This window comes from Mesoplodon bidens (genome assembly GCF_964165515.1).
Source record: "Mesoplodon bidens genome assembly, chromosome: 11".
NCBI classification, from domain to species: Eukaryota; Metazoa; Chordata; class Mammalia; order Artiodactyla; family Ziphiidae; genus Mesoplodon; species Mesoplodon bidens.
This window is the reverse complement of record NC_138167.1, coordinates 51263064-51275824: the sequence shown is the minus strand read 5'-3', so window position 1 is coordinate 51275824 and position 12761 is coordinate 51263064. Positions and strand designations below refer to the sequence as shown.

The 12761-nt window shown below is 35.8% G+C and overlaps 1 protein-coding gene across 2 annotated transcripts in view; it reads right to left on the bottom strand.

The window, feature by feature from the left end:
* Positions 1-12761, bottom strand: part of NELL2 (neural EGFL like 2) — a 460631-nt gene that overhangs the window by 226935 nt on the left and 220935 nt on the right. For both annotated transcript variants that reach the window (XM_081250199.1, XM_081250200.1), the window contains exons 12-13: positions 10270-10372; positions 3078-3206 (exon numbers count right to left, since the gene is read on the bottom strand). In XM_081250199.1, the coding sequence (XP_081106325.1) occupies positions 3078-3206; positions 10270-10372 (232 nt within the window). The remainder of the gene's footprint in view (positions 1-3077; positions 3207-10269; positions 10373-12761) is intronic.

Genomic DNA, 12761 nt, shown 5'->3' with positions numbered 1-12761 from the left:
CTATGTTCATTGCAGCATTATTCAAAATAGCTGAGATATGAAAGCACCCTAAGGGCCCATCGATAGATGAAAGGATATATAAGATGTGGTATATATATACAATGGAATATTACTCTGACATAAAAAGAATGAAATCTTGCATTTGTGAGAACATGGATGGACCAAGAGGGTATTATGCTAATTGAAATAAGTCAGACAAAGAAAGAGAAATGCTATATGATTTCACTTATATGTCAAATCTAAAAAACAAAGCAAATGAACAAATATAATGAAAGAGAAACAGACTCATATAAACAGAGAACAAACTGGTGGGTGCCATAGGGGAAGGGGGTTGGTGGATTAGTGAAATAGGTGAGGGATATTTAGAGGTACAAACCTCAAGTTATAAAATAAATAAGTCTTGGGATGTAACATAAAGCATAGGTAATACAGTCAATAATATCGTAATAACTTTATATTGTGACAGATGGTAACTAGACTTATCATGCTGATCATTTTGTAATGTATCCAAATATCAAATTACTATGTTGTACATCTGAAACTAATATAGTATGTAAGTCAATTACATTTCAATAAAAAATTCTTAGCAACAATAAAACAAAATGAAAAAGAAAATCAAATTTGATCAGAATACTGCAGAATCTGTTAACATGAACAACAAAAGATACACTAGAAGTACTCATGTATAAAAAATTCAAGATTCCTATAATAAACCAACAAGTTTTTCCATTATTTTAACTTTTGAAGATTACTTCCTTAAATGAAAAATAAATAACATGAGGAAATTTACAAACCATTTTCCAGTATGATCCATTCAGAATAGAAAACAGCTGCCAATTTGCACTACAGATAAATGTGTAGATAAAAACACAGATCTAGTCTTTATAATTAAATCAATTTTCAACAGGTTGTATTGATAAATAATCTAAATTTCTGGCCTCTTGCCTTGAACTCTTTCCTGTCTCAATAAATGGCAACATCATCCATGTGCTGCTCAAAATCAAAACCCTGACTCCCATTTATCACTCTTTAATTCTCCTCTACAGTAAATTATCTGCAAGCATTGTTGTCTCTACTTCCAAAACATACGTAAATATGCTCCTTCTCTTTCTCTCTCTTACCACTCTCTTAATTCAGGCCATCAACAGCTTTGCTTAGGCTTCTGCAATAGTCTTCCAACTGGTCTTCCTGTTTACACTTCTGTTCTTCTGACCACATCCAACCCCAGAGTTCATCTAACACCTTGCAGCCAGAGCTACCTTTTTTGATACAAGTCTGTACATATCACCCCCCTACTAGATGAATCTAAAATACTTACAGTCTCCCTACATTACCTGGCCCCTACCTAATTCTCCAATTGCATCTTAACTGACCCATCTGCTCCATCACATTATCCTTCTTTCTGTTTCTAGAACATCCAAGCTAGTTACCACTAAGGGTCTACCTACTTGCTATTCCTTCTAGTTGGAATGCTCTGTTGCAGAGCTTTCCATGTTACTTCCTTATCATCAAGTCTCAATTCAACTGTCAATCCCCTTCCAACCCCAAGCCCAGAGGCTTTCCTTGACCGTCTCATCTAAATTAATCCTCAATCAATTTCTATCACATCATCCTGCTTAACTTTCTTCCTCCTATTTATTACTACCTTAAATTGCCTTCTCTACTCTAAGTTACCCACTTATTCTCTGTCTTCTCCCTTGAATATTAGCTCCTGAGCACTGGAACCTTATCAGTCTTATTCACCATTTCCTACCCAGTGCCTAGAAAAGTGCTTGGTACACAGTAGGTGCTCACTAAATATTTATTACAAGAGTGAATATACTTAACAACAACAAAAAGAAGCAGCTCAAAATATGAATTATCATAAGATTAAGATTCAAAAAGAGGTATTGTATGAATTTATATCATGTGATTTCATGTTACACACATTAACAGTATCAGTGGAACTTATTACATATTAGAGATCCCAAATATTAATGAAAAATACATTATTTAACTAAGTTACTTTAAATTCATTTCTAATATAAAACCTTTCAAAATGAGGAATTTTAAATCTACCTATGAATGGGGAAGGGAAGCTATATGTCTTTCTTTTGGCAAAAATAGAATGGTCTCTTTAGGACTGCATCAGAAGCATTTAAAGGAATATGCTGAGGGAAAAAAAGGTCAATTTAAAAAGTGAATACCAATTTTTAAGGCAGAGAAAATCTATTGAAACCTGAGGGAAACAAAAGAAATTGGTTTCCCAAGGGCCAGTAAATCATTATGTAGCTAAACACAATCTCTAAGGACTGATGGTACATTCTTGACATCTGGAAAGGGTAAGTCCAAAACTGTCCAAGTGCCCAAATACCACCATATCAGTGTTCTTACTTGAAAGATCCACTAGCTAGTCACACAATTAATGAGAATGATTCAAATGTGTGCCTTGGGGAAATTATAAATTACTACATCTCATGGACTTCTAGGGTCTTCCCGAACAGTCAAAGCCACAGAATTTGTGAATGCCAGGGGCCTCATCACTGTATTTGGACTGTTTCAATGAGACAATAAACTACCTGGGGTATTAGTTAAGATTTTTAAAATAATTAGGAAATAATTTTCTCCACTGGAGCTATTTACTAAATACCACAGAGCATGAATAAAACCACTGAGATTACAGACAGTAGCAAACAAAAATGGTGCTGGGCACTTTATGTTCCTGTTAATTGACTGTCTTTGTTATACAACACTGTTGGAAAAAATTTGACTACAATTATAACTGCAAGCACAGTAATCATGTCAATGTATGAACTACCTGAATATCTAATTATGAAAAAAAGAAGGCAATTTCACAGTGGAAGCATTGTCCTAATTCAAGAAACCCAGCCATATTAACTGGTTAGTCTGACATGTAGCAGATAGCTGAAAAACTTTAATTTGAAAGATAATTATTTTTAGCTGATTAATATGCTTCAGATTAAATTCACTGCTTTTAATGGGCCCATCAACTTGACGACCTGGGAAATTAATAAATTTTGCATGCAGTAATCCTAGGAAATTTATACAGCCAAACTACACATCATTACAAGGATTACCTTCACAGTAGGCATTGTCCTCTCGAAGAGCCCTAAAACCATCTCGACAGCTACAAACGGCCCTGTCATTCAGATTTCTGCAGACAGAATTCTCCATGCAGTTATGCCTTTCAGAACAAAAGTCATAACCTACAAGAAAAAAGAAACTTATTAGGGTAAATAAAAGCATAACAAAGCAAATAAACTTTGTCTCCTTAAATTCTTTCTTTGATTTAGAAGCTATATTTCTCTAAACGATTAAGTTGATATCTTCATCCAATGTTTATAGGACCATATGCTATGTGTACTAAAAAGTTTTTGAGTGTGTTTAACTCAATTAATTCCTTCTTGAAGTCTCCTCTATTTCTGAATTTATAAATGCTATCCCTCGTCCCTAATATTCCAATTACAGTCCTCCAAATATTGGAAACAAAGAAAGATTCTTGGAGTACAAAATGAAGATTTACAATATAGAAGACAACACAGTGAGGAAGGAAAGTGATCTGAGAATTAGTGATTGAACACTGTCAATAACTATGAGTAATACAGACCAAGCCAGATGAGATGTGCACATTATGTATTTAAGAAATGAAACAGACAACTTGGCATCCTTAAAAAACCCCACAAAACTCTAAATGTGTAAAAAAAAATCACATCACTTTAATCTAATTTTCTCAGGAAATCTTCAAGACAAAGTATGTCCACTCAAAAGAAAAATAAAGTTTTTATGAATTATAAAGATTTCACAGATTCCAGAGTCTTTATGTAGAGGAAAGAAAAATGGAACATTTCATAAACAGTGACACCAATCATGTGTAATTTCTCAAATCTCTTTTTCCTGTGTGAATCCCTGTTCAAAGATCATCTAAGATGCTGAAATAAAAAGCTGGAACACTGGAATCCACATTTAATGAAAATTATATGATTATACATCATTCAAACAATTTTCAAATTGCTTGATGCATAAATTTTCTGTCTAGTTTTACATTATCTAATGAATTACTTTTTCACCATGTATAAAAGAAAAGAGGTCCAGAAGAATACATTTCATGTAGCTCAGAATAAACTCATCTGCTTACATGCAAGAAAAGACTTTTACTTGAGCAAATCATGAAGATGTAAGTTCTACACTCATCTTATTTGTTATCAAATTACCATACAGTGCTGTGATTCAGTGAAAGGGTGAACTAAGCTATACCACAGCCAAAAGGTATACTCTGGTTCAGCACAATGGTTGATGTCCATTCCAATTGGTTTGTGCCCATAATGACTATGTTGAATATTGACCCAGAGTTAAAACAAATCTCCCATGAAATGCAACTACAATGTATAGTAAAATAGTGTTTGTACAATTTAATAAGTCTTAGGAAGGGTAAGGCTCTCAAAATACAGTGATGCTTTTAAAAAGGATAGGAAAAATCAAAAGAATTAGTGATTTCTACAGAAATAAAATAAAATAGAACAGAGTGTATGAAGATTGGAAAAATATATAGTCAATAACAGCACTGAAATCACCTGACAACTTTTCTTGACAAGATTCTTCACAATCTAAATTCTCATGATTAAGGCTGAAAATTTAGAAGTAAAAGGTTCACTCTTAAGGAAAGGAAAAGTTAAAAATGTTTTCTCCTTGGGTCTTTTTATTTCTTTCTTTAAGTAGCTAAAATTGAGACCATATTTCTTAAAATGTATTCCAGTGTCTTTTTACAATGCATGATGAGGCATAATTTCAGCTAAAAAGTCATCCTCATTCTCTATACCAATAGCTCAGCACATCATCAACCTAAAATGAAAATGTTCAAAAAAATCACTTTATATTTATTCTAAATTAAAACAATGTTACTAAAAAAAACCTGGCCCACTCCTTAAGATACACAGAGAATTAAGAGACCATGTTTTAACACAGCGCTAAATCTGCAGAAGTTTACCTGTAATGCTTCAAACAACTTTTAGAGAGCAGTGACTAAGAACAGGAACTGTTCCTGACACAATTTTACTTTTCTTTCGTAAGTTTATATTTTTCAAAACTATCTTTCAACACTTCATTTTGATGCCATAAGCATCATTATGTCTATGCCATAAGCCTCCTCTATTACAATCCATTTCCCGTCTGTATAAATAATGGTAAGACCCCCTCATCTCAGCATCAAATATCATGCACACGCTCACCATGCAGTGTTTAATTGCTGCAATAATTTTCTAACTATAAGATAACAGTATGGGGCTTCCCTGGTGGCGCAGTGGTTGAGAGTCCGCCTGCCAATGCAGGGGACACGGGTTCGTGCCCCGGTCTGGGAAGATCCCACATGCCGCGGAGAGGCTGGGCCCATGAGCCATGGCTGCTGATCCTGCGCGTCTGGAGCCTGTGCTCCACAACGGGAGAGCCACAACAGTGAGAGGCCCGTGTACCGCAAAAATAAATAAATAAATAAATAAATAAATTGCACCAAATTATTAAAAAAAAAAAATTAAGATAACAGTATGATTCTACTTTTCATTGTTTTAGGTTCAGTTAGGGAGTACTTCACTTTTCATCAGATGAGATTTTTAAGTTAACCTGGAGACTTGAAAACTGAAAATTTTGTCAAATACTAATTTACTCTAAACAATGTCAGATAGCTATTTTGACTTAGTCTCTCAACAAATAAGTTGATTGAATCTATTGGTTGTTTTACTGCTTAGATTCAAAAATGCCAAGGTTAAAATGTTAACTACTGATGCTTAGAAAATTCAGACTCAGTTAAAGGAGCTTGTTTCCAATCTATAGGGAAGAACTTCAAAAAAAATCAGAGTATGGGTTGGCAATAAACCATAGTCCTACCACCATTATAGCCACATTCCTACTCATCTGTGCTTGGTTTTTGGAGTTGAAAGACCTGGATTTACATCTGATCTCTACCACTTACTGGCTGTGTAAATTACTAGCTGTGTAAGTTAATTAACCTTTCTAAACCTTCAGCTTTTCTCACCTGTAAAATTAGGATAATATCTACCTTGCAAAAGGTTCAAATGAGATCATCTATGTAAAAGTGCAACAGTATAGCATTTTTTAATAATTAAAGCAGTTAGAGTATTACTAACAAGCCATAAACCAAATGTGTTGAGATACCTATCATAGGAGAAAATTCAAATATTTGCTATAAATGGATAGATTAATGACCTAATACAATCAGGTCTTTCTTTTATTTCCTCCTTTGGGTTTTAACCTCAAGGATACCAAGTTTTCTATTCCTTTTAAGCTTTCCAAATTTACATGAGATTCTTTCATTAAGTGTACTAGATCTTTCTATAATATTAAGCATTTCTCTATGACTGAGGATACAAAAGGGTAAGGAAGGATTGTATACAAAAGATTATGCATAAGAACAATATAAATAAATGTTATTCATAATAACCAGGAGAAAGAGAATGCAATAGTTTTGAGGTGAATATTTGTTGGTTTTGCCTTACAGGTGTCTATTCCTCCTTTTTGTGGAAAAAAACAGAACAAAACAAAAACCTAGTCATACCTGGGATGAACTCTTCACCTCTACTGTTAGCCTAGGTGCTTACAGGAAAATGGACTACACTGACCACTGGTTAAGGCCACACCAATCAATGCATCCCACTGGCTTGGACATAGTAATTTCTTCAGGTCTGAGCAAATGATGCAGTTCAGGTTAATGCAGATAATTGAAACTCAATTCTGGGACCTTTGTTCAACTCTTCCACCTACTTGAGTATCATAATAACATGAGCATAAGAATGTCAGGGAACACACAGAGTCTGAAAATAAGGCCACCTCAGAGGAGACAAACAGAAAGATGCATCTAAGCAAAGGGGCGAGATTTGAGAACTGAGTCAAGCCACTCACTAGGGCCATGTATTCCACTGTTTGCTTAAGTCAGTTGGATTGGGTGTTCTATCACTTGTACCTGAAATAATACTAACTGATATCAGTATCGTCTGCAAGATGATGGATAATTCTGATTTTTCCCAAAAGGTAGTTCACGTGCATGGATGAACATTTAAAAAAACAGTACTGATAGCAATGGAATTATTTAAATGTGATAAAAAAAATACATGAATCTAACAAATAATACCATTATTTCATGGATACTACTGCTTAGGAATAAAACTACATTTTCACAAAATGAGTTGACTAACAGTAGACATTAAAACATTAACTAAATAATGTTATTTTTGGTACACAGATAACAAGAATCATGAAGATGTAATTGAATGATGTGGGAAACTATGAATTGTCCAGAAGTTGGGTGCAAACAAACCCACTCAGCCATATGCACATGGTGCCTCTATCACTTCTAATTGTAAGGCACGACAAAGTCAATGCTAAATTAAAGTTGGGCATCCAGTGAATAGGACTTGTGGTCTGTAAGCAGAGAAAGGGGTGGCCAAGGGAGGAGAAGAAGAATGGGAAGGGCTGAGATACGAAAACATACAGTTTCACGTTATTTCTGCACCTTTCTAAGTCAGAGTCCTCACTGTATCATGAAGTCTCTGTTGTATTGTAATTTGTCATAAGCTTCCTTGAAAGAGCTCTCAAATATGAGAAAAGTGAAAAGAACATTCCTGCTACACTGTTCCTGAGCTGCTACAATGGAAGACAGCAGGGTACCTAGAAAACAGCCCTGGCGGATTTGACTTGGTGCCTAGAAATTTGGAGCCTTATTTCGGTGCACAGCTTGGTTTCCAACCACTGGCCAAGCCTCCAGTGGAAAGGTCAACAATTTAATCTCATGCTCTGCCCTCAGGGAATATTTACTAACTGTTGTTGAACAACTTAGTTTTTCAGATGTGAACATGGCATCTTTAGCACTAGGCAGACAGGCCTGGAAACTGGAGCCAACCTTACTACAAATGAATTTGTCACAATATGTGTGTAGGAGTTGACTCAAAATTTAATCCTTCAAAACTTGACTTTTTTAGTTTAAAAGTCAGAGAATACCAGGAGGACTCATTTGTTTATTCTATTTATTTGAAGTCAGAAATGGAAGTAACCTTTATTTTAAATGGTGCTAAATGTTTCAAGAAAGGCCAACTTGTCCAATTTCAGTTCCAGTTCTAAACCAGAGGTTCTCAATCCAGGCTGAGTAAAATAATTTACTGAAGAGTGTTTTTTAAGGTGATACCAAGGCTCCATCCCATATATCTGAAATCTGGCTCTGAAACATTTATTCAGGAATTAGGAAAGGGGATTTGAGCTTCTGCCTTAGCGAAGGCAACTCCATATTGGAAGCCCCAGTTCCATTTTGAGAAAAACCTATGACCTAGGCCTGAATAAGCTATAATATGATTAAATGCTTAAAGAATAACCTTCTGCATGCTTGAGAAATTCCAGGAACTACAGGACATTTCAAGCCTGCAGCTACAGATGAACTGCTCTCCCTACACAATCAAGGTGACTCGGACCAGACCACTGCACCATCAATTTCAAGGTAATTATTGAAGCACACTGTGCTGCTCCATACATAGCCCCCTACTGCACACCTCTGAACTTTTTCTTTACAAATTCTTGTCTCCTAACTGGCAACTTGGAGATGGTTTTGGGGACACTAGTCCATCTTCCCAGGTTGCCGGCTTCCTGAATAATACATCTTTCTTTTTCCACCAATCCTTGTCTCTAGAACATTGACTTTTGAGCAATAAGAAGCCAAACCTGAGTTTGGTTCTGGCTCTGACCGGTCACATATCAATGATATCAGGATCTCAGGTGGAGGGGGTGTAGGTCACAGTATATTTTGTCATTGTATTGATATTTTGAGTGGGCTGTGTAAACATATTATTTTTTAAAACTATAGACAATTTAAATGTAACCAGTTTTGTAGCTAGCTTTTCCATTCTTAACTTGCTTTTGGTAATGTATTAAGGCTCTTTAAAAAGAAATGGATGCAATCAGGCCATCTTAATTGAATGGATGGAAGAAGTAGCTAAAAAGAAAATGAAAAAACTGTACCACCCTCCTAAAAATGGGAGAGAGGGATCTCATGTTTCCTTTTTAATAGATGAGATTAAAAGGAAACAAAATAGTATATGTTTTATAAAGTTTATTTTTCTTACCTTTTTCCATTTAAGTTTTATTTTGCACCAATAAAGGCTATTATTAAAACAAGTGCTAGTAGCTCATTTACGGCACTGTTATACAGTACCAACTACATGAGTTATGAGTCTCAACTACATCCCAGGTGCCATACTAGGTATTAAGAATATAGAGGTGGGGCTTCCCTGGCGGCGCAGTGGTTGCGAGTCCGCCTGCCGATGCGGGGGACACAGGTTCGTGCCCCGGTCCAGGAGGATCCCACATGCCGCAGAGCGGCTGGGCCCGTGAGCCATGGCCACTGAGCCTGCGTGTCCGGAGCCCGTGCTCCGCAACGGGAGAGGCCACAACAGTGAGAGGCCCGCGTAATGCAAAAAAAAAAAAAAAAAGAATATAGAGATGAATATAAAGACCCAGCCCTGCCCTTAAGGTGCAAAATCCAATGAAGGAGACAGATTCACAAACACATGATTTCAGGATAACACAAGAAGGCACATATAATTTCATGATTGGTAGGGAACATAAAAATTCCATATAATTAATCCTTTAGTTTAATACTTAAATCTATAACAAAATACCAAGTTTAAGAATCTTTAGTGATGGGCAACTCACTGCCTCCTGGGCAGCCCACTGCATTTCTGAATACCTCAAGTTTTACTGTTTTCTTATACTGAACTAAAAATCTAAGTTCCTTCTACTTATTGGTCATAGGCTTATCATCACAGAGGCAACACAGAACAAGCAATGCATGTCTGATGGCCTCTCTCTTCTTGGTAGTGTAGAAGCCTATCAGTGAAGGAGAGTGGAATTGTGAAGAGACGGATTTGAACAACATGGGAATTATGCTCAGACAATTATAAAAACAGACTGAAGAGAAAAGAAAGGAAATCCCCCCCACCCCCGCAACAAAAAGAAACAATAAAATAACTCAGCATTGTTGTGTAAATGTTTTCAACAATGCCATGCTGACTCAGAACAAGTACACAGAGAGAAGTATAGAAACCCAGAGCTTGAGACAGGTACAATACACCCTGCAGAAATGCATGGGAGCATCTCGATTTTAATTCAATAGTCTTTGGAAATAACTTGATTATAAAAAGTTCTATTTCCTGTCAGTTGAAGTAGCCTCTTAGAATGACTCGTGCACATAAATTTTATTTTACAGAAAAGCCTTACCTTTACAAACTTTGCAACAGCTATGAGACAAGGTAATCTGATGAGACTCTGGACAATCCAGAGCTGGACAGCCTGAACTCTCAACCAGCTTCATGGTCTGGTCCTGTCAGACAACAGAAAATACAAGCTTCAAACCTCTTAATTAGGAATAACTCAGAAGTTTCCAGATCCGGCATCCAAGAGATTTCTTCAAACATGAAAGTAAAATTTTCACCCTGAGAACCTCTGCACAGGTCACACACGCACTTGCAAAATGACATTAAATGACAACTGGAAAGCCTTTCAAATGGACAAGCAGCTCTGGGAATGGAAGCATGCCACACTGCAGCCATTCCTTCAATTTCCAAACATCAGGGTAATCCTGAAAGATTCTGTTAGTTTACAACATATTTGCACATCCAGATGACAACTGTGTCAAAGATACAGTTTGAATTCTATTAATAGCTCACTTTGGAAAAAACAATAAATAAAACCCAGGCTTTTTAAACATTCTCATGTCAAAGTTTCCTAAACTGTTATAGATTATCCCAAGTGAGTGTGATGAGGCACATTGGCGATCTCTCACAAAACTATAAGGAAAATGAGGACAGGATTTATGTCTCTTGAGCATGAATGTCTTGCATTTTTTCTGGCATATAATAAGCAATCGAAAAATTTTCCTGAATGAATGAATAAATCAATGTAAAACGATTATAGTTCTAGCCACCAAAGCAGATAAAACCCTTCTCAAAGAGAAACCAAAATACAGAACAGAATACTTTTCTGATAAATGTAACAGCACTGCCCTTGAAGCAAACATTTTGCTTCTATACTGTCAACCTCCAGTCTCTTTAAGAGCGAGGGTCATTAACTGTTATACTATGCTTACCAATATATAAGTAATAAAATAACCTTTGGAACTTGAAGGCTTCCATCTTAATACTGCTCAACAGCTTAGCTTTTTAGATATCATTTCTATAAGTACTGCTTTTATTGAAGAAATCGTAATTTCAATATCTCCCTCTTCCTGGCTTATCAATGGAAAGGACCTTCTCCAAGTCACCACAATGGCAGGAAAAAAAAGAAAGAAAGTGTCAGAAGACATGTATACAGTGGAGTCAAACGCTATTCTTCCTTTGGTTTGACGGTAATATCCATTCTGATAATCTTATTTTCAGGACCACAGTGTTTTTCTGTGTTACTATGAAACTCACAGACCCCCCCAGGACACATTTTCAAGGCCACAAAACTGACAATAAAGGAACAAAGAAGGACTAGAATTGACAGCCCAGAAAATGGAAGCCTGAGAGAGATGACAATTATGTAAAATAGCTCAGGGGTCTGAAGGGAGAAAAAACAATGGGAGTCCTTAATGTCAAGAATTTAGTGAAGAATACAAAAGCTTAAGAAATTCTGGTAGAGCTGTGCTGTAGAATCCATAGCCACTAGCTACAAGATTCTGATGACTTCATATGATAAAATAATGTAAAATATTTCATTAAGAATTTTATATTGATTACATTAGAAATGATAATATTTTGGATATATGGGGTTGAATACATAAAATTAGTGCAAATAAAAATCACATGTGTGGCTTGCATCATATTTCTACTGGACAGCACAGCATTAGAGGGTAGGAAGTGATTTCTTTTGTTTGAGCAAATAAATAGTAACATTTATTCATTCACCCAATATTTATTAAGCACCTGCAGAGTTGCCCATACACAGACTTCTCACAAATTGAATTTAAAATAAAATCACTTTATAGGTATTTTAAAATCAAATAGGAAACTATCTCAGTAAATTTTAGATCTTAATTATCAATATTATGGAATACACTTATCAAATGAAAAGAACACACACACACACAAAGTGGAGAATCTTCAAATGCCCTCACAACTTTCAGATTTAGGGCTGATATTTCAAAGTTAAAGTTTACTTAGAAACCAGCTGATAAAAGTTTTCCACCTTCCTTGAAGTAAAATTTCTCTGATTTCCTTGGTGTTGCTAGATCTCACTCCAAGTCTTCCAATCCTTATATCTACAGTGGGACCTGCTCCACTCAAAACAGCATTGGTGAAGGGAGGCTGACAGAGAAAAATCCATCTTGAAATATAGCTTCAGCAATTGTGTTAGTGTTCCTATGCCCCAGCTCCCTTAACTTTAAGATGGTAACCTCCATCATGGGAGAGCTTATTTAAAGCCAAAAGAAGCAGCTAGAATACCTTATAACGGACATGAACAAATCAGAGCTTTCACGTTCTAGAAACCAAATCTGTCACAGTTTTGCATCTTTATGTCTCTGCCTTGCTTATCCCAAATGTCTTCCAACTTAAGATGCATGACGTATATGGCTGGATTTTTCAGATTCAACTTATCTTGGCAAAATTCTGAGGATTTTCCTTTCCCCAACACTTAATCATATGAATGCTCACAGTTTATTGCCAGCAGAGTAAATCACTTATCTTAATTTTCTAAATAATCTATATATACTAAATCATCCCCACAAACCA